This window comes from Aspergillus fumigatus, chromosome 6 (genome assembly GCF_000002655.1).
Source record: "Aspergillus fumigatus Af293 chromosome 6, whole genome shotgun sequence".
In the NCBI taxonomy this organism is placed as follows: domain Eukaryota; kingdom Fungi; phylum Ascomycota; class Eurotiomycetes; order Eurotiales; family Aspergillaceae; genus Aspergillus; species Aspergillus fumigatus.
Genome location: NC_007199.1, coordinates 2,948,074 through 2,968,134, shown reverse-complemented (window position 1 = coordinate 2,968,134; position 20,061 = coordinate 2,948,074). Strand labels below are relative to the sequence as shown.

The following is a 20,061-nucleotide window of genomic DNA, read 5'->3' as shown; positions in this document are numbered from 1 at the left end:
CTAGCTAACTATTAGATTCATAAAAAATGGTTTAATCTTTAGGGTTAGTTTTCTTTGGCCTAGGCCCTAAGGGTTACTATGTGCACATTGGGAGCCCAGCATGTGTTATGAAGCCATAGGAAGTGTTAAACTGCCAGTAATGTCTCTGCAGGAGGCACCCTCTACATTTATGACCAAATCCTACAGAGAGAATATTGCTCTGAGGGTAGCCTTAACTTTACTAATATAGAAGAACACCATAAAATGATAAATGCACTAGGAAAACTCGAAAATATATCTACACTTGTTTTTAGTGCCTTTCTTCGTGCTTGCATGCTTTCTTCTCGGTATTTACTGCAAACAACATCATCTGAAGCTGCCAGATTTTGCCTGCGAGAATGGACAAGTGGCTACACCCCGCGCCTTGATTACCTCCATGTCAAGGCTCATCTCTTGCAATCCTTTTCCCTTCTGCGGCTCCGGCCCTATTGTCATCAAGTTGTACCCTTGTGGCAGATACCGGTCCCCGCCCGAACCAGGCGCCTTGCCTCCGAATATTCTCACCAACAACGCCCCCGGTCCGTATTTGGACCAGAGAGTAGGTCGGACGTACCATGGCTGCAGGCCCTTTCTGTCAAAGTTGTACAATTTCGTTTCCGGGTTTGGCGTATCATGCACGAGTTTGACGGCCAGGAACGAGGGACGTGGAAGGGCAAGATATCGAAGGACCAACTTTCGCGAACATCGGACTAGGGCCAGCACAATAGAGAGGAGAAGGCTGGGAGATTCGAGACTGGGGACCATGAGCAACCATACGGTGTTTTTGCGGGTGGAAATGGGTGCAGGACTTACCCAAGGCTGGTCCTCATGACATCATCCAAGTCAGCGCCCAACGTCTGTCGCACCACTGGCTTTAGGAAGCCGGGAAGCGCCGAATCCACGTAAACTCGGACGTATTGATCGTTTGTTGCGGTTGGTCGCGCGACTTGCTCCTCGTATTGGATTGTCCAGTGGCGCAGTTCTAACGCGAAGTGCAGGCCATCTCTCCACCCTTCTGCGCTGGAGGGAAGCGCATCAAATGGGATTCCCATATCTTCGCCCAGGTTCCTGTGGAAGATGCCCAGCGCACACTTCTCCACGTCCGTAAGCTGGCGCCACTCGTCTCTCTCAATCACATTCAGGATCTCGGCAAGACCATCGCCTAAGGTGTGGAGTAGATCATCATCGGTGATTTTATTGGCGCGGCGGTAGCGGGCATGGCTGAAGGACGACAAGTGAGTCAGCTCAACGAAAAGCGCCCAGTTGGCGTCAGGGTGAATCTGAAGGGTCCTACACACAGATAATTCATTCTCGCCACGGCTGATGCATACCGGTCCGAATCCCGAGGCTGGGACTGCGACTCCCGTAAGAGAACTTCCGTGTCGACCGCGCGCTTACCCGCGTTACGCCTGTTGTTCTGGCCAGTAACAGCGAAAAGCTTCGACATCGTCGGGATGCCACCGGCCTGTTCGGTAGTGCATATAAGACTTAGTTTAGGGCAATGCACCCTGGAACCCTTCGGCCAGCGAGCCACGGATGGTTTATCGTACCTTTAGTAGGGCCATGCGACGAGCCTTGGCAAATGCGTATGGGAACTCCACTTCTTGCAATTGGGTAATAATTGCATGGGCTTCTTGGACTGTCATGCTTGATAATGGCCGCCCACCACTTACGAATGGGGCCTCTATCTTTGCCATGCGGCGGTACCGAAGAAGCTGAACCAGTGCCATATAGCTGGTGACAACTACGGCAATTGTGAGGGAACTACTGTTCCACAGTGCATGGAAAGCTTCAGTTGCTGCAGGCATCCTGTCATCAGTCCCTAGCAGAGTCTCGCTCTAAAGGAGGAGAGGTATGGCTGTCAAAGCGTTGCTTCACCGCTGTATGGTGCAAAATCGGTAGGTGCTAACTAAACCGTGTCTCGCACGGGGTCGCTTTCAGAATGATTTGATGAGGAAGTTTACCAGGGTGATTGAGGATATTTAACACGAGTTCGAATTGGCAAGAGAGGATTCTGAATCACTGCCTCCCAACATAGCCGTAGATATGGAGACCAGGATATTGTAATCAAGCCCATGCACCGACGCTGCTGACCGGAACTCCCGCCCACCAAAGCACAAATCATTCTAGGGTAGACTATCGTTCAGGTGTATAATGCTCCTTGGTCTATCCTCGACAATGGCCATTGATCTCAATCAGTCACGTTAAAGATGCAGCCAGGAACGCATACATGGCGTCCTAAGTCCGGCATGCTCTGGGGAAGACAGTGCTCGCTGCTGGAAGTAGGTGGGTTCGAGGTGCTGGCCAATCAAGGCGCGTATGTAAACGGGACAAAAGGGATGGGAGACTGCCTGGTAAACCCTCGAATCAACGGGACCCGCTACATCTCGGAGTGGCTGCCATGGATGGTTGATTTGTAGTCGCTTGTGAAGGTGGGACGACGCGTTGGGATTGCTTGTTGAATCCAGTTATTCTCGTTCCATGGATGTACAGCAGCCAACCAATGAACTTTACTTTGGGGCATAAACGTTGAGCATTGAGTTGCCGAGGTTGAAATGATTACAATATCAGATCCCGCTAGTTATGCACTAAAACGCCTCAATTGATGCCAGTCCATCCCGTAGCGTAGATATACCGTTGCGAAAAGCAATCTAATCTGCAAAAACTTACTCGGTCCTCAGACGGATCCGGTCTCTTGCTAAACTTCGAGTCAATCCAGACATGGGGCCTCAACGATCAAAACGAGCCGGACGCCCTCGGCTAGACGCCAGCAGGAACGCCATCCTCTCCGCCGATCGTCGCAGCCAGGTCCGTCGTGCCCAGCGCACGTACCGACTGAAGAAGGAGGCCGCTTTCCGAGATGCCACTGCCAGAGCCGAATAGCTTCAAGCGAGAATGCGCACTGTCATTGAAGAGATGACCCGGTTGTCCGAGGTCGCGGCAGAGGCGCAGCTGCACCTCTCACATCCTGATATCTATGCGAGTCTGGAGCGGCTTCAAGGAATTGTAGCCGATGCTTATAGTCCCATCGAGGCTGGCGCCCCTGTCGAGCCATCCCCGGATTCATCCGGTCAAGTGCAATTGATCAGCGCGCAGGTTCAAGCGCCGAGACAATACCCACCGACCCCTCCTCTACCAACCAGACAGCACACCTACGCATTCCAAGAAGTGCGTTTCGCTCGTCGCTTACAGCGATACTGCCTCGAGCACGCGTTTCGTCTTTACGTGGATTTCCGGTCGGACCCGCGGGAGATCCACCGCGTGTTCCGACTCGTCCCCTGTGTGAGGGACCGGGGAAAGACCCAACCGCGCTTCCGACAGCTATTGATGGGGGGGCGGGCGGACCCTCTGGAGGTACCGAGTCTCCCATTTTACACCGTCGGCGGCGCGGGTACGCACTTCCCGGATGTTGATGAGGAGGGCAATGCGATATACCCGGCGAATAGTCGGATGCCACGGCGGGTTTTGGGGGTTCTGCCGTGGCCGGAGCTGGGAACCAAGGGTGGCGAAGAGGCACTGGAGGCCTATGGGCTTGGGGGGGAATGGTTCGATAGCCGTGATGTGGAGGGGTATCTCAAGCTGCATGGGGTGGACGTAAATGGGGGTTTGTTTCCTACGCTGCACGTCGCCGGTGGAGCAGCTGAGACAGATCGCAGTCGGTCTTTTGTCTTGGATGTCGAGGGTTTTTTCTCACGTAAGTCCCGTCCTCCATACTGCGCGATCGTTCCTGTGCTCATCGCTCCAGGGCTCCTCTCTGGGCTTGTCATCCTTGGCCGCGCACCTGGGTTTAGGAAGACAGACGTCCGGCGTGCATTCAAAGCTTCGGTAAAGACGGTTGATTATATATGACCGGTAGATCAGCCTTGGAGTCATGTTCGCTATGTACATCAAAGCCTTCGGTTGATCACAATACTCTGTCGGAACGACATGCCTACAAGATATTCTGTACCGGTTCGACTTGATATGGAGTCCTGTGCCAGTATCTTTGTCTCCATACTTGATACCAAATCAATGCCAGCAGGGGCTCGATGGTCAGGCCGCAGTCGAGCTCCTCCACCGACTGCTACTATCCTGTTGTTGTTCCTCCCACCCGCATGGCGATCTGGCTGGCAAGGCCGTCGCCAGCAACATCCCAGCCAACGGCGCTGCCGACGCGGCCGGCGCAGCAAGCCAGCACCTGTGCTCCATAGTGGTCGATTTCGTGAGACCCCGCTATCTCATCCTGGAACCCCATTTGCCGTATTGAGCGCACCCGCGACGTGCAGCCTCCTTAACACGACGCATCTCTGTGTGGTCCAGTCCGCAGCGATAGCGGAGCATCTATACCCGATTGCAACAGTAAATCTGACTCTGATAAACTGAGTGACATGGTGGATTAACCGGCTCGTTACCTAAACTTAGTTGAAACAATACATCTGACCCTCTGAATATCTTGACTTATTATACTTTTATGGAGCCTATCGATGATTATATATCCTTAGTGCTTCAGCTTATAAGATATAGTACCTATTATTCATCATTCATCCGTAGCAGATCATACATACAGATAGCCTTATAGGTGAACCCACCACTTGCAGGGGTTTGGGTGAAAGTCGCAGTAGAATAATAGAATGGCTCAGAACAATAATATTACATATGATGTCTGCTGAGGATTGGAGAATTTCTTTAACGGCAGCCAAGAACGTGTCCCATCGTCCAGCCAATGCCCAGCAACGACTGAGCCGGAAGCGCTATGTTTTATGAGAAACTGCCAGTATGGTATGGCAGTGCCTGCTGCTGGAAGTTATATAGTTGTTGAACAAGTACACATCCTGGAGGACATAGCCCAACGTCTCGATCATGGCTTAGCATTTGCGTATTTCAAGTCCATGCTCGGTCAGTGGATGTGCCAGATCGCCTTGGGGATCTTTGCTTGGATTATGCCTTGCCTGATTGTTTCAATATAGTGCCCCGGGTTTACTTCCTGGGCTTAGTGGTTCTCGATACCGCCTCAAACGGACTCATGTCGCCCATGCTTCGGCAAATTGAGCGATGCGTACACCATCCGCGCTTTCTAGGGGTAAGTAAAGGGAATAACTTCAAAACAGCAGATTCGGGTAATAGTTCTTCTTGTTGGCTCTTACTCATTGGTATCTTCTCATGAGGAATGTACTTGGGTTCTCTAGCCACTTCCTTGCGGAATGAATGCTACGCCAATCTCTTGTTCAGCTCCTTCACACCAGATGTAGTCTTCGGTGGTATCCGTATCCGTCTGCTCGTAAACACCCGCAGGAGCACTAGAATGGTACCAGCCAGCGTTGCAGAGAATTGGCCTAGAAGCTGCTCGGAGAATCCCGGTGGTTTTTGGACTGGCCTTGTGGAGCGATGGATGAGGAGATTTACTAAACGCTCTTCTTCGAGACTTATATTTCACGGTAAGTGACTTGTTCTATATACCTGCTCTAGATACTTCTACTTCTGCACTGTTATATCATATATCATGAATGAGCGCCCCGCGTTGGGGAAGACATATCGAGACTCGAATATGTATCAAGCAGGATTATCCCACAATCTGGTAACAAGCATACTTCCACCACACTCTAGTTGCGGACTCCAGGGGTCCCATTAAACCGAATGCGCCTCAGAAACCGTCTGGGATCCTTAATCTGCGTCCGGCAGTGCAAAAACCGCGCATTGTCCATCAGAAGGATAACATTCTCCTTGAAGACATCCTCGGAGAAAGACTTTCCCACGGTATCCTGCTTGTCCAGAATGGCGTTCAACTCCGCAACGGCTGCATTGGCCGCCGGATCGTCGCTAGGCGGATCGGCTAGAATATCGCGACGGAAGCGCATATGATATCGTCCCGTATTCGGTTCGATGGAGAGCAACTTATGTCTTGTTGTTGCGGCCCCCTTGTAGAACTCTGGAGGAACTTGGAGCTCGAACTCGTAGTTGAGGAGGGTCTCGATCGAGGCCGGGGACAGCAGCTTGATGAGATCATCGACAGCGAGCACGCGGAAGATACCCCCGCCCAACTTATCGGGATGCAGAATATGTAGCCCAAAGTAGCGCTGCGGCTTGACCTCAAAGCAGCCGTCGGTGTGCCAGGCAAATTCGCCCAGGGAGTGGGAAATGCTGACTACATTGCCGCCAGTTTTCTTGCTGATGACGCCCTCGGGTCGGTAGGTTACGTCCCACTGAGAAGAAAATGCAGGTTAGTGTGGACATTTCCAATATGTTAAAAAGAATCAACAAGGGGCTAATACCAATGCACCCTGTGTGCTGGAGTGGGTGTCGGGACTACATCCCATTGCTTCCACAACTTCGAGCATAAACTGGCTCTTAGGGTCACTGAAACCAAGCTCCACGGCAATAATGCCGTACTCTCTCAGGGCCTGTGCAAATGCATCCTTCATTTCGAGGCCGATTTCGCGCGAGGGAGCCTTGAACGTGGTGCCCAGCGGAAATTGGAACTCCTCAGCTTTGCGCTTCGAGGCTTGAAGGAACAAAGGCGACTTCTTGACTAGGTTTTGCAAGAAGGCAAACTCTTGTGCAGGAAATGAGGAGTCTAGCCCTAATTGCTCCTGGGAAGAAACGGAAGATCTTAAAGGAGAGTGGGAGTCATGAAGCAAGCGCGGCAAGGCCTTGGAAGCCGACCTGGGGACGGACAAGGCATAGGAACGGCTTGTATAGCCTGCAAGACGCTGAAGACAAGATCTGGGGACTTGAGAAGGAAGAGACATGGTCACGGGCGGGCCACAGAGTAAGCGGGGGAGGTGGTTCTTGGTAGCTGTGCTGTAGCTTGTATCTGAAGAAGATGGCTGAACCGAGGACTCGTAGGGGTTTATATAGACCACCATATCTCTATTTCTCAGCAGCCAGCGCGTGGATAGTGGCTGGATGGTGATTGGTGCAGTTATCTTCAGTTGTGATAAGAATCATCCATGCATTCATTCCTTTCGTCTCTCTGCGGGACAGGACCTGGTGGGTCGACATGGGCTAGAGCACATTGCAGATGGGAGGAGGTGCATTTTGGCAGACGTTGGAGAGCGCAATTGGGTCTCCCGTCTCCCATCTGTAGGATTCACTGACCAACTTTCCGGACTTGGACGAGTGATGACGTTGCTCTGTCGGCGTCTCTTGAGATACCATCTCCCCTGTCCTTAAGGCAGGGCCGCAGGGATATTCGAATCATGCTGCCTAGCAGACTTGGTAGACCGACAGCCATGTGAGATGTTGGGAATATGATAGGTGAAGGGGTTTCTGCTAAAGTTGGATAGACAGGGTTCTGTTCCACTATATGGACGGTCGACTCTCAGTGGAGTTGCTCTATCCCTGTCACATAAGAACAGCGCCAAGAGGGATTGATCTGCACCAGCCGTGACCGAAAGTTCCGTTTCTCCTCCGGTATGAAGCATCAAAAGCGCCGTCCTTTTCCCCACCGGCTTCCTGATAAGAGCGATCCGCCCATATCAGTGCGCATGCTCCCGTCCGGAAATACATCCCCGTGCTTCAACCACTGCAGCCTAACTGGTCTGATGAAGGGTGCTTTCTGTGATATTACCACTTGCATTCCCATCAGGCAAAAAGACGAAACAGCAATGAATGACAAGATGCTCAACACTCAGTCGCCTGAGTTGTCACAGAAGAACGGTATGTGGACTGCTATAAGAACTCAATACTATATGCTTATCACTTTGACTTCAACAAGAACTCTCGGATGGATATTCGTCAAGTCGAGTCTGCGCCAGCGAGGTTGACAACCCTTCAGCATTCCCGACGGACCATGCGGGCGTTTCGGGCCTCCCGGCCCCTAAGACGCCATCCCGGTCGGGGCTTATGCGGGTCCTGCTTGGCATCGGGGAGTTGGCGATGGACCAGTGGTTTCTGATTGTTATGGGCATCCTGATTGCGTTGGCCTCGCAGATACAGGTGCCGCACGCCCACCAGGAACTCAAGCAAACGGTGACCAATTACCTGGCCGTTGCGGTCATCTTCTTCATTAATGGCTGCACCCTGCCCACAAAGGTCCTGGTGGAGAACCTCAGCCGGTGGAAGATGCATATCTTCGTCCAGATGCAATGCTACCTGTTGACCTCATCAACGAGCTACGGGGTCGTTAGTGCGGCGGCAACCAATCACCAATTTATGGACCCTGCGCTGCTGGTGGGGATCGTCATCATGGGCTGTCTTCCTACCGCGTATGCACACTTGCCTTGGAGAGATTCGATGTTGATACAGAGTCCCATTACTAATGAGACGCCAACCACAGAATTGCATTCAACACGATTATGACCAGAAAGGCCAATGGAAATGCAGCCTTGACCGTGGCACAGTCCACTATCGGCAACATCCTTGGTCCTTTTGTGACCACCGCCCTGATAAAGCTGTACACCAGCACGAATGTGTGGTACACGGACATCCTGCCGAAGACATCTTCCGGATTTGGCGAGACTTACCGATACGTCTTCAAACAGCTTGGACTCTCCGTGTTTGTCCCGCTGGTGCGTCTGCTTTCCCATTTTTTTTCTGCACCGTCCTATGCGCTATCGGCTGACAGGGGGTTGGTCTTCTAGGCAGTGGGTCAGATCGTGGTGAAACTGTTTCCTAACCAGGTGAGGAAAGTCCTTCTGGAATGGAAACTGAGCAAGCTGGGCTCCTGTGCCTTGCTGGTGCTTATCTGGAGCACCTACGACGGCGCATTTGCTTCGAATGCCTTTGCCGAGATCCCGTCGAACAACATGGTCTTCACCGTGTTCATTCTCGTCGCCCTATTTTGTCTCTGGATTACTATCGCCTTTGTAGTATCCCGAGTGTGGCTTTCTCGCGAGGATACAATCGCAGTGTCGTACTTGGTTTCTACAAAAACCCCGGCCATGGGTGTGCCGCTGACTACTATCATGTTCAAGGGTCTGTCTGCCGCCCAGCAATCCCGGACTCGACTGCCGATGGTCATATTCCAGGCTATTCAGATCGCTGGCAGTAGTCTGTTGACCATACCGCTAAGGAAATGGCAGGCACAGAGAAAGGCTGAGGAGACAGGGGACGGCACGGTATGATTGTCCGAATACCGACGCAGGAGGATCCGTAGATGGAATTCCGAGCACCTAGATTGATCACATGTGAAACAAGGAAATTAGATGAATACAAGGAAGAGAATGATCAGGAACCGCAGATCACTGTAAAAATAACCAAAGTCCGTGCAAAGGATACGCGCCAAGCGAGAAACCAGGGTTGTTCCTGTGTCTGAAGTGTACGCGGTCCAATCAGATCACAATTGATGCAGCAAGGATTTAAGATAAGCGGTGCAATACGGAGTAGACTGAACAGGCTTACCTCTCAGCATTAGGCAGCAATATACTCCGTAGTTCGTTCCTGATGCAGTAGCGGAGTGTATCCATGCGAATTCTGTCGCCATTGAGTGAAGCCACGCTGTGATGATTGTTCAGGACATGGGTGTTGATACTCCCTGGTGTACTATAGCAGTGTAGTCATTTACAACACCGGCTATCTGGGTCCACCTTAAGCCTCTTTCTAGGGATCTAGATCAAATCAATGACAGAGTAGGCGTTTCGGAGATGCAGTAGTACCGAACAGGTCCCTGTCTATGGATGAGTAGGTATTCATTCAGCCCTAGATAATCACGCTGATCTGTCCTTCTCGGTATCAATTACTACAATAACAGTCAACTGGCGCGAGATTAGTTAGAATTGCGTCAGGAGCCTTTACTGCAGACTAATGATAAGAAAAATCCCTATCTGAAGGATCAACATCCTAGTCATAACATCATTCCAGCGGCGTCTAGAACATAGCTCATTACCAAGCCTAATCTACTTGTTCATTTTACCTGCACATAGACTATCGCTGTGCTGTGAGTGGATGTTTAATCTTTCAAGACTATGAGATCTCTCCCATCCATTGTTCTTCAGAGCTTAGATATACGCTATCCTGTACGAACTCCGAACGTATGAAGTATTCCAGGTTTTCATTCTCCTTTTCTTTTCTTTTTGGTTGTATAATAACACATCCCAAAGTAAAATCAGGTCCGAACTGGAGAGGGCTGCTCTTGGCGCTGCACGCCGAGCCCAGTAGCTGTTGATCATCCAGCCCGTCTCGCTGTAGTTGCTGACAGTGGCTGAGCCTGCTGAGCATAGGGCTGCCCAGAAGATCGTGCTAGTATATGTGTTGTTCCTATACTGGGTGACTGATGAGGAGAGTTATTAAGTAGTAGTAGATTTGGGGTGTGTATATCAGAATCACTGACTTATTGTACATACCGCGTTAGGCAACTCTTACTTCTTGGCTGTAAAATTATGTATCATAACTACGCGGGCCATGCTAGCAGAGCTATATAGACACTGGAAGAGTACTGAACGCATAATACGATGCCACCATTGCGACTAAGCCAGTAATGGTTGTCCAGGATGACTTTTGGTTCAGTAGTGATATTATTGACTTAGGGCTAGATCCTGAGGTAGAAGTGTTAAACTGGCTGAGTTAAGCCGACCCTAATGTGTAATACAGAACCTAGAGACCCAAGAAGAGACGTTTGTTTTGTCTAGTATGATACGAGAACTAACCGACCCCTTCGACGTAGCGGCTTAGTAAGACTAAGCCTTAGTCTACGGGGTCGCGCGTAGCGCGACCCTGCCATCTCAATGAAAAATATCATCTCAACGATAAAGTTTATCAACATTCAAATATCATGAAGAAATAGGCAACCTTCCTGTCTGAATTTACTAGTAAAATACATAGAAATAATGACTACTAGGTTTAAACTACCTTTCGCACTTTTCTCCGCTTTCGAATAATTATTCCTTTGGCAAGGCAGTACTCTTGAAGTTCCGCCATTACCTTCCTCCACTGAGGCCGTAAGCGATTCTTCTCTACCAGCTCATCATAATCTTGCCTAATTCGCTTCATACGTGTGACCTCTTCCTTCCGCATGATTCCACCTATCTGTAGATGAGCTCTAGAAGCCTGCGCACGGCGTTGACGGGCTAGTTTTGCAGCGTCTGATTCCCTCACCCGCTCCGTAAGATGTTCGACTAGAATCGCCTGTGTTTTGGCAGCCTTTACCAGCTTAGAAAGAGTGGTATGGAATGAATCTTCTTCAGTGGGGGATAGATCAAGAAGATAACGATTAAATCGATCAATTTGACGCGCTGTTTAGGGGGTATTAGTGATTGAGAAGGAGGAATTGCTTGACGACTCATCGGTAAAGAGCTTGGAATCCTATAATCTTTCAAGAGCGACTGATAGGTTCCATGGATTTAGGCCAGTCAGCCTAAAAGCATGCTTTAAAGTACGCTGTTTGAAAGTCCTGCGTCATATCTCAAAGAGGGCGGATAGAAATTCCACCTTTGTAAACTTCCCACAGCCTGTCTGGGTAGCATCCTCAATAGCTTCACTATGCCAGTGCTTATAGGCATGGAATACACCAACATCCAGCGGCTGAAGAATATGGCTTATATGAGGAGGGAGGAAGTATAAGAGAATGTTGTTTTTCTCACAGAAATCGATGAATTCGTAGGTCATATAGGATCCATATCCATCGCAGAGAAGTAGGCGTTTTACCCCTAGCATTCGACGCTGTGTATGATGCTCAAAATGCTGAATCCATTGGAAGGCAAGGATATCATTTATGTAGCCAGAATCTGACAGTCCAATTATATAATCTGGCTCATCACAGACATCAAACCATCCCGCTAAGATGCACTTCCCTGGGAAGATAATAAAGGGTGGAATAAAGTAGCCATCTGCGCTGATTGCTTCCACAACAGTTATATACTCTCAATTAGTGTTACTAGGAGAGAAAGAAGGCTTCTTGAACTCTCTAGTAACTATCCATTGATCTTTACCGATTCCAATCTGGAAGCCTGTCTCATCAAAGTGGTAGAGGTCTCGTAGATGGATACAATTCTGTTCCATCAACACCTTCAGGTTATGGAACCACATCTCAATCACCATAGGGTCGTGTGCCCGCTTCCACTCTAATTCAATAGCTCTCTGCCTTCGTACTCGATATTCTGGATAGCGTTCAAGGAAGCGTTTCGTCCAATGCACGCTAATTGAAGGGGGGGGGGGTTATCGGATCAGTATGTCCACGAAAGAGTATTGAATTTGCTGCATTGCTGATTGCCTTCGGCCGCGGGGGAATATCTAGCTTGATAAGTATATTAATATACTTTATGAGAGCCGCCTCTTGCTCTGTGGAAAGCTTTGTATTTATTAGGGCCCTGTCACACCGTGAAGGAGTCCCAAGGAAGCGGCGTCGAAGCCTCTGCATTGGGACTTTAAACTCTCGCGCAGTTTTTGAGATATTTGGCTTTTCTTGACGCCGTAATACGCGCAGAGCCCTCTCAATTTGAACTTCTATCTCATAATAGTCATTCGGCATGGTTGTGGTTGAGAAATAATAGAAATTCTAGAAAGGATATGACATTTGAAGCTTTTATCGTTGAGATGATATTTTTCATTGAGATGGCAGGGTCGCGCGTAGCGCGACCCCGTAGACTAAGGCTTAGTCTTACTAAGCTGCTACGTCGAAGGGGTCGGTTAGAATAAATTAATAGCTGCTAGTAGCCACTAAACGCTCTACTATTAGTTACTCTGACTGACAGAGTCTATTTCTATTTTGATAGTAAGGATCACTACTTGTGGGAAAAGGACCGTAAAGAGGCCGCCGGAAATAGCTTCAGTTCAGCAAAATGCAACAAGACACCAATAAGGCAAACCTATGTGAACAGCTGGGAGTATACGGATACGACAGATTAGTCATTAGGCTCATTAGAAGTCTTGGGGACTCTCTCCTAATACAAAGCAGAAATGTGTGGGTCATTGAATCCGAGGGCGCAGTCGTTTTTGTACAAATGCCCAACATTTGTATTTTCACCCTACAGGCTGTAATGCCATTCATGGGGAGCGTCGATCCACAGAGTATCCACGCCGTTGGATACGTTGTCGCCTGTTCTCTTATAGGACATATAAATACCTTGACGATGAGGCTACGGTGATATCTCGCTCATTGTTGAGTATTAAAGAAACGCAGACATGTCGCACAGCAGAACCATGGGGGCCTTTTGTGCCGCAACACTCATCACCGCGTTTCTCGCCGCTGCCGAAGGAACAAACGCCTTCACCAACACAGGAACTAGCCCGCTGAGAAAGGAAGCAGCAAGCAAGGGTATTCTCATCGGATCCGGAGCCATCAATCAGACCTATCTCGATAATCCTCAGTTTGCAACCATCCTCGCCGAGCAGTTCCAGAGTCTTTCCCCCGAGAATGAGATGAAGTGGCCGTTCATCCACCCGACGCCAGGGCACTACAATTGGGACACGATCGACCGCCTTGTTGGCTTTGCGGAGAACAATGACATGGTGGTCAAGGGACATGGACTCATCTCGAGCTGCTGCAACCCCGACTACCTGCTCAACATCACCAACCCCAAGCTGTTTCGCGCCGCCATGGTCGATCATTTCAGGCGATCATGCACCGATACACTGGCAAGGTTGATCGATGGGACGTTGTCACCGAAGCACTCTAGACAAATGGCAGCGGCCTACAGACCAATGGCTTCTACAACGTGCTTGGCCCTGATTATATCGGAGAGGCTTTCCGTATTGCCCGAACAGTGTGCCCGGGTGCCAAACTGTTTATCAACGAGAATCTCGTCGAATCACGTCCGGGCAAACGTCAAGAGCTCTATGATTTAGTCTCTAGGCTTGTAGCGAAAGATATCCCCATCGACGGTGTCGCTCTACAGATGCACATTACTGAGGTTGCCCCATACCGGAAGTGATTACGGATATAGTCCACTCCTACAAGGCTCTCGTGCTGGAAGTATCCATCGCTGAAATGGATGTCCACACGCTTAACACCACACTCCACACCGATATCTACAGCGCCGTTATCACTGAGGCTCTTGATGCTAGAATCACCGATATCAGTTTCTGGGGATTTACAGATAAGTATGCTTACACCTGGCTAGAGGGTGCGAAGCCATTGATGTTCGACGAGTACTATAATCCTAAGGGCGCGTTCTATGCTACCCACACTGCCCTGACAAGCTTGGACAATGAGCCCTAAAAGGCTGAAACAGATTCTAGCTGTCGACGCTGTCTTCAGAGGCATCGCTGGATTTGTACAGAGGGAACCGATGGTAAGAACGGCCATGTCAAGGCGTTCGTAGAAGATTCAACCCTGAATGCTCGATATTTTCCAAATTTCATAGACTCTCGACAGTTCCCCAGCCACTGCATTGTATAGTATGAATAATCCATGCTCTTGATTATCCACTCGCTTGGCCCATAATCAACTCTCCACAATGGATCGAACCCACTCCAACAGCCGTAAGCCGTTACTCAAACAGAAGTATAATAGGAAAAACCTACGGTCCAGAAGCTATACATACACAATTGACCAGTCATTCTGGTCTGACACCAGACGTCAATCATCAAGAACATGAACACGTCCTCCTGCCAAAGCGACATGCCAATAACATCTTATCTCACAGGGAAAGGAATTTCTGGCAGAACTCTCCATGGCTTCTATGCGATAGTTCTCCAGGAAGCCAATGCTGTTGCTATGGAAAAAAGCAGCGGAGTGAGCCAATATTGTGAAGTCTATTCTTCTCTACGTGGAATGGAACGAAGATAGAAAGTAAGTGTCATCCGATCTCTGAAAACAGCGACTGTATGGTACTCGCTACGAACGGGTATGATTTGTGATCAATAGAAGGTCTGGTTTCTGGCAGTTTATATATCTAACTAGCTATTTATAATTGACTAAATAAAAACTCTGTAAAATACTTTCAATTCGGCATGTTGGATCCATGGTACAATGGAGCATTCTGATTGGCCCAGCCAGAATTCGGCTAAACAAGCGGATTCGATAGTCGCCAGATAGTTTCGCCAAGCCCGCCAAGGGACGGAGTAGTGGCCACAGACCCACTCGTTTTCGTATACATATTTAGCGGGGAGGAAAAAGGGCGGAGTCCACCTATGAAAAAAGCAAAATGAAACAAACATTGGCTATAGGAGAGCAAAAGCTTCAGATTGGTGAAAAGTTATATCCCAAGATCAAATTTCTGTACTTGCTCTTACCCTTGATGGCTGTCCTTACCAGCCCCTTCTGTTTAAGTTAGGAATATATTCTAGTAGGAATTTCCGTTATAACAGCACCTGCCATGATGATTAAGGATAATCACTGAAGCATAGTATTCCTTGGTCAAGAAGGCAAAGGGTCTTAGTGATATAAGAGGCGATGCTCATTCAGCACTAGATGGTGACTAATGGTCTACATCCTGTTCTATAGTATATTAACAATTATGCTCTTCACAGGTACATTATCTTGACTAGGAGTATCTCAGGTCAGTAGTTAGAGCATACATTTCCACTTTTTAGAATACAAAGTATATACCATATACACCATAAGGATAATACAACCAGGATTCTACAGGGATGGGCTGTTCATAAAATGATATCCAGAACATAGTCTTAAAGGCAGGGTATTGAAGTATGTATTACATATCGAATAGTTATCTGGGTTACTCCGGTTATGGCATATATAGTAATAAATCACGAACTCCTATCTTTGATCAATTTAAGATTATCAGCCGACTTTGAGGCCAACTCATGTTGGGCTAAATGTATGTGAGCCAGGTATAGTATGCCTATCTAAGCCAACACTGAATGAGTTTTATATACATATGTCCCTCGACTCTGAGGCGACTCAATCAAGATGCAAGGTGACTGTATTATGATGAAAAATTATATAGATCTCTATGAACCCAAGAACGAGCATGGAATGCAAGCAAAGCGGGAAAATGAAAACAAGTATGCAAGCGGTATCAAGTGCAGCAGTCTATGGAAGCCAAGTTCAATTACCTGCTTCGTGTGCTAGGAAAACGAGCAGGAACGTGGTATAGGCCATTCACCTCACCAGGGAGCTTGCATATGGCTTATTAGCACATGTCTCTGGCCTGTGTGTCAATTCGTAATTGACGGTACTTCTCAGTAGGCGCCCAACCTCGCAAGGGTGTACAACATTGAAGGTGACCATCGTGATGAACATCAGAAGGGCATCGAAAATATATAAGTAGATCTCATGGTGTAAGAGGTAACCGTTATTTCCTTGAAGGTATTCTGCCAGTCGGAAAACGGAGCGGATCATGATCAAGAAGCTCGTCAGATAAAGAACATGTAGGTGTTTGCCCCAGGGAATTTCCGGTGTACAAGAGCGTGGGATGGGATATTTCTTGATCTTCCAGTAAAAATGGCTTGCTGTGATGATGAAAAAAACCAAAGAAGAAGATTTGGACGAAGAGGCCGACGACGATGATGCGCTCGCCGTTCTTCAAGTTGTCTAAATTTCCACTGCTCTGAATGCCCCCACCTAGATTATATCAGCTTGCCATTCCATGTTCCGATGTTTTGCTATGAGATGCTTACCAGCTCCTTGAAGTAAGAATGAGAGCACATCGCCCGTTACAAAAATCTTAGTTAACCATTTCCTCCCCAACAGGGCATGAGATTCGGCTTGCAGCAACAGAATGATGCGACCAAGAAGCACATATACCGAGGCCGCTAGAAGGGCTGGAGCCAGCAAAAGAAAGAGCGTCTGCACGATATACGGTCCAAGAGTCCAATCTGGGGTCTCTTTGCTGGACATTGCACGTCCGATATATCCAATGATTTCGACTGAGTAGGTTAGCAGTGTTCTGGGCCTAAGGATTGCAGAAGGTGCACCCACATATGCCACCAATAACAAAGGGAATGAAAAACCACGTTCGAGTCTTAAACATTTGAAAAGCATGATACCCAGTTGTGCCAATGAAAAGGAGGGTGAAAAGCACGGCGGCACTCATGCTAGGGTCGTAGCGATAGAAGGCAAAGAAGGCCTCCTCAGAATCCCCTGTATCCGGCATTTTCATGTGAAGGGTATGAATTGTAACAATAACAACAGGCTCAAAATAAATGATGAGCAAATAAAATAGAAAGGAAGTTGAAGAGAAAAGAGTTGAAGAGAGTTGAAGAGAAGGAAGCAGAAGGTTCCTAACTGACAAAGGAAGATTCTGCCTCCAGAAGTATTACGCTCCGCTCTGGATATTTATATGGCGGAAGTAGGATTTCCAATGACGGACAAGGATGATAATCAGTGAGATCCGCATTAGCAATGATTAAAAGCCACTGAGAAACAATGTGGACGCAGTGGTAGTTTCAGGCCTAGGTATACTAGGTCGACGCAAGAGACCCATCTTAGCTTATGGTAACAGCAATGCTAATATTGCTTCTCCATAGCACATTGTACTTCATTCATCTATAGAATCACACGAAGAATCCAAACCGCAGCCAAATGGTATTTGCTATTGTCACTTTCTGGCAACACAAAGAAAGCAGGATGACCGTCCTTTCATGTCAGTGCTAGCCCAGTTAAGGTGTGGCTTGGCCAGCTGAGGTATATTCTTTTTCTGGAAGCAGACGGGCCCATACTTTGATTCTGTAAGACACCGGCCCAGGATGAGTCGCAGTAGGCTCGTACCATTGGGCTTCTAATGCAGGATACTGTGGCACACAACCCTGCCAAGCAGCACTGGTGTTCGGCATAGCATACTTACACTGGAGTCGATTTGCCATGGCATCTTCGCCAGTGCTCGCTTGCCACTAGCAAGCAGTTGTGTGCATTTGTTCAAGTATATTTAGACTGTTTGTGAGAGTTGCCCTGACAGGCACTAGGGGTATAGTTGGTCGCTAAGCGTGTGGCACCAGAGGCTCTTGTGTTCGTTCCTGCTTGCGCCACCAATTTGTATTATATACGAATATACGAATATACGAATATACGAATATACGAATATACGACCAGGAAGGCCCTCCGAATAACGTTTCCATGGCACACCCGAACTGGAGACCAGCGCAAACCCTATTCGGATTATCCGTTATATAGAGATCCTTTTTATACGTATACGAGTGGGCCCTGATCTTAAGGCTCCCATGATTTTGAAGCAGTCGAGTTTTCCAAGCACCATGTTTGAATAGCTAAATAGGGATGCCCTGTCGGTCTTCTTTTCACTGTCAGGTTGTACCTCTGAGCTGTCAAGTGTTTTCCACTTCTCTTAACAAGCAGGCAGATTGCCCATTCTCGACGTTCATTCCACAATGTCTCTCTGGGCTCGCGAACCGACGACAGGAGCAGATGCCAGCTACCAAACTGCAGTGTGGGCATACTATCGATACTATCCGTCCAAGGCAGCCGCCATCCTCTTCACTATTCTGTTTCTGATCACTACCTTTGTCCATCTATATCAGCTGTTTCGTCGCCGGACTTGGTTTTTCATTCCCTTTGTGATTGGGGGCTTCTGTGAGTGCTAACTGAGTGGAACGCGAGCATGGATTGTTGCGAATTCTAATAAAAGTACAGTTGAATGGGTTGGATATCTTGGCCGTATCCTGTCCAGTCAGGAAAGCCCCAACTGGTCAATGGGGCCCTATATCCAACAAACCCTCTTGCTCTTGTTGGCCCCAGCGCTATTCGCAGCTTCGGTTTACATGATGCTTGGACGGATTGTGGTGCTACTAGATGCTGAGCACCTTTGCATAATCAAGAAAAAGTGGCTCACAAAATTTTTCGTGTGTGGTGACGTTTTATCTTTCACTGTCCAGGCTGCTGGTGAGCATACTTCTCCCCTCCTTTAGTCAGAAGAAGCAAAGGACCTAACAACAGACAACAGGTGGCGGTGTTATGGCCAGTGGTTCTCTCTCAGCCGTACACAATGGTGAGAAGATTGTTATCGCAGGCCTTCTTATACAGATTCTTTTTTTCGGCCTCTTCATTGTTACCTGCGCGATCTTCCACTGGCGTCTGATCAAGGGTCAGACAGAGAAAGCAATAGAATTGAACAGCGCCTGGCGTAAACACCTGTGGATCCTCTATGCAGTCAACTTCCTCATTATGATTCGGTCAGTGTTTCGGCTCATTGAGTATGCAATGGGTAACAACGGCTATCTGCTGCGGCACGAGGCATTCCTCTATGTATTTGATGGAGTTCTTATGCTAGCGGCCATGATCCTGTTTAATATCGTCCATCCCAGCAGTCTGATACCGAGCAGGAGGAAAAGCCTCGAGCAGGATTCCTCCGCAGCCTAAATATTGATGACCTATCATTAATGAGTTAGTTGATTCTCACGACTGGATCTCCATGTTTTCTTGTTGTTTGTGTTTGTTTAGGACTATCATACCCCCCACCTTCCAATCTGTGTTTGATTAAACTGGATCAGATTAGACACTTTGTTCGCTGCGGCATATAACATATGTTCTGGTTATGAGCGGGATTGAGCCCTTCAATTCACACTAATCGCTTTTCACGGCCAATGCATACATAGAATTCTTGAACTTCCGTTTTCTCCAGCGTTTGCGCCAGACTTTAGGCTCAGACGATGTCATCAACTCACTGGTAGGCCACTGGTTCTTGGGCGCTTCCAAGCAGGAGATCCTTAGGATTAATCCATCTCTAGCTTACATGACACTGGGTTGGACAGGCTTCTGATATGGCCGGTGAGGATTGCGACCTCCTGAGCTTTTCTGGGTTTGGGGATCAACTCCGAGGATAACAACCCTGCCTTGGCCTTTCAATAGCCTTTTCAGCGGGCGCAGCAACCTGCTCAGGGTGCCTCTGCGGAGATTTTATCAAACCGTCACAGCGTGCAATCCCCTGGTCATCGAAAACCAACATACTCGGACACTCTGTGAGTGTGTTTGATTTGCTATGCTTCATTCCAAGGGGACAGAAGAACCGGGAGATTACAAAACCAGCGGAACTAATGGCCATCATGCCTCAGTTTCCGTTCTAGGACTGTTGCGATTGCGCGACGTCTATCGTACCCCTGCATATATCTCTTGCCGCTTTGTAACAGTCTGGGCACACAGCGTCTTGCCTGTATTGACTATTGCTGAACTGCTTCTCCTGCAACTTTCTTCTGTCAAGTAACTAACATTTATTCCCTACTGATCCTGACACTGATCTATATTCAGAGTTTTTTCACAAGGGGGAGGGGTCCAGGCAT

General features: G+C 48.4%; 7 protein-coding genes across 7 annotated transcripts; 4 read left to right on the top strand and 3 right to left on the bottom strand.

The window, feature by feature from the left end:
* Window positions 1-345: 345 nt before the first annotated feature.
* On the bottom strand, window positions 346-1,826 carry AFUA_6G11880 (uncharacterized protein; the record flags this gene model as incomplete). Its single annotated transcript, XM_745975.2, has 4 exons — window positions 346-772; window positions 832-1,308; window positions 1,350-1,483; window positions 1,569-1,826. 4 exons carry the CDS (start codon window positions 1,824-1,826, stop codon window positions 346-348), a joined length of 1,296 nt encoding a protein of 431 aa, XP_751068.2.
* A 1,087-nt stretch (window positions 1,827-2,913) lies between these two features.
* On the top strand, window positions 2,914-4,380 carry AFUA_6G11870 (uncharacterized protein; the record flags this gene model as incomplete). The annotated part of the gene is made up of 2 exons (XM_745974.2): window positions 2,914-3,712; window positions 4,037-4,380. The coding sequence occupies 2 exons, from the start codon at window positions 2,914-2,916 to the stop codon at window positions 4,378-4,380; spliced, it is 1,143 nt and encodes a 380-aa protein (XP_751067.2).
* A 1,217-nt stretch (window positions 4,381-5,597) lies between these two features.
* AFUA_6G11850 (uncharacterized protein) lies at window positions 5,598-6,860 on the bottom strand (the record flags this gene model as incomplete). Its single annotated transcript, XM_745972.1, has 2 exons — window positions 5,598-6,197; window positions 6,267-6,860. The coding sequence occupies 2 exons, from the start codon at window positions 6,858-6,860 to the stop codon at window positions 5,598-5,600; spliced, it is 1,194 nt and encodes a 397-aa protein (XP_751065.1).
* Window positions 6,861-7,204: 344 nt separating this feature from the next.
* AFUA_6G11840 (bile acid:sodium symporter family protein) lies at window positions 7,205-9,234 on the top strand. Its single transcript, XM_001481420.2, has 4 exons — window positions 7,205-7,653; window positions 7,712-8,201; window positions 8,273-8,504; window positions 8,577-9,234. The coding sequence occupies exons 1-4, from the start codon at window positions 7,410-7,412 to the stop codon at window positions 9,057-9,059; spliced, it is 1,449 nt and encodes a 482-aa protein (XP_001481470.2). The 5' UTR covers window positions 7,205-7,409; the 3' UTR covers window positions 9,060-9,234.
* Window positions 9,235-13,053: 3,819 nt separating this feature from the next.
* AFUA_6G11820 (endo-1,4-beta-xylanase) lies at window positions 13,054-14,089 on the top strand (the record flags this gene model as incomplete). The annotated part of the gene is made up of 3 exons (XM_745971.1): window positions 13,054-13,511; window positions 13,559-13,752; window positions 13,815-14,089. 3 exons carry the CDS (start codon window positions 13,054-13,056, stop codon window positions 14,087-14,089), a joined length of 927 nt encoding a protein of 308 aa, XP_751064.1.
* A 1,845-nt stretch (window positions 14,090-15,934) lies between these two features.
* Window positions 15,935-16,928, bottom strand: AFUA_6G11810 (RTA1 domain-containing protein; the record flags this gene model as incomplete). The annotated part of the gene is given in 4 exon segments (XM_745970.2): window positions 15,935-16,284; window positions 16,304-16,396; window positions 16,453-16,701; window positions 16,754-16,928. 4 exon segments carry the CDS (start codon window positions 16,926-16,928, stop codon window positions 15,935-15,937), a joined length of 867 nt encoding a protein of 288 aa, XP_751063.2.
* Window positions 16,929-17,993: 1,065 nt separating this feature from the next.
* Window positions 17,994-19,144, top strand: AFUA_6G11800 (RTA1 domain-containing protein; the record flags this gene model as incomplete). The annotated part of the gene is made up of 4 exons (XM_745969.2): window positions 17,994-18,076; window positions 18,129-18,358; window positions 18,419-18,667; window positions 18,729-19,144. Exons 2-4 carry the CDS (start codon window positions 18,157-18,159, stop codon window positions 19,142-19,144), a joined length of 867 nt encoding a protein of 288 aa, XP_751062.1. The 5' UTR covers window positions 17,994-18,076; window positions 18,129-18,156.
* Between the last annotated feature and the right edge of the window lie 917 nt (window positions 19,145-20,061).

Excerpts from the sequence above, each read along its gene's own strand:
- AFUA_6G11840 (XM_001481420.2), top strand. The coding sequence starts at position 7,410 with ATGAAGCATCAAAAGCGCCGTCCTTTTCCCCACCGGCTTCCTGATAAG. Across the intron at positions 7,654-7,711 it reads TGAGTTGTCACAGAAGAACG|AACTCTCGGATGGATATTCG; the intron begins GTATGTGGACTG and ends GACTTCAACAAG. Across the intron at positions 8,202-8,272 it reads ATGGGCTGTCTTCCTACCGC|AATTGCATTCAACACGATTA; the intron begins GTATGCACACTT and ends CGCCAACCACAG.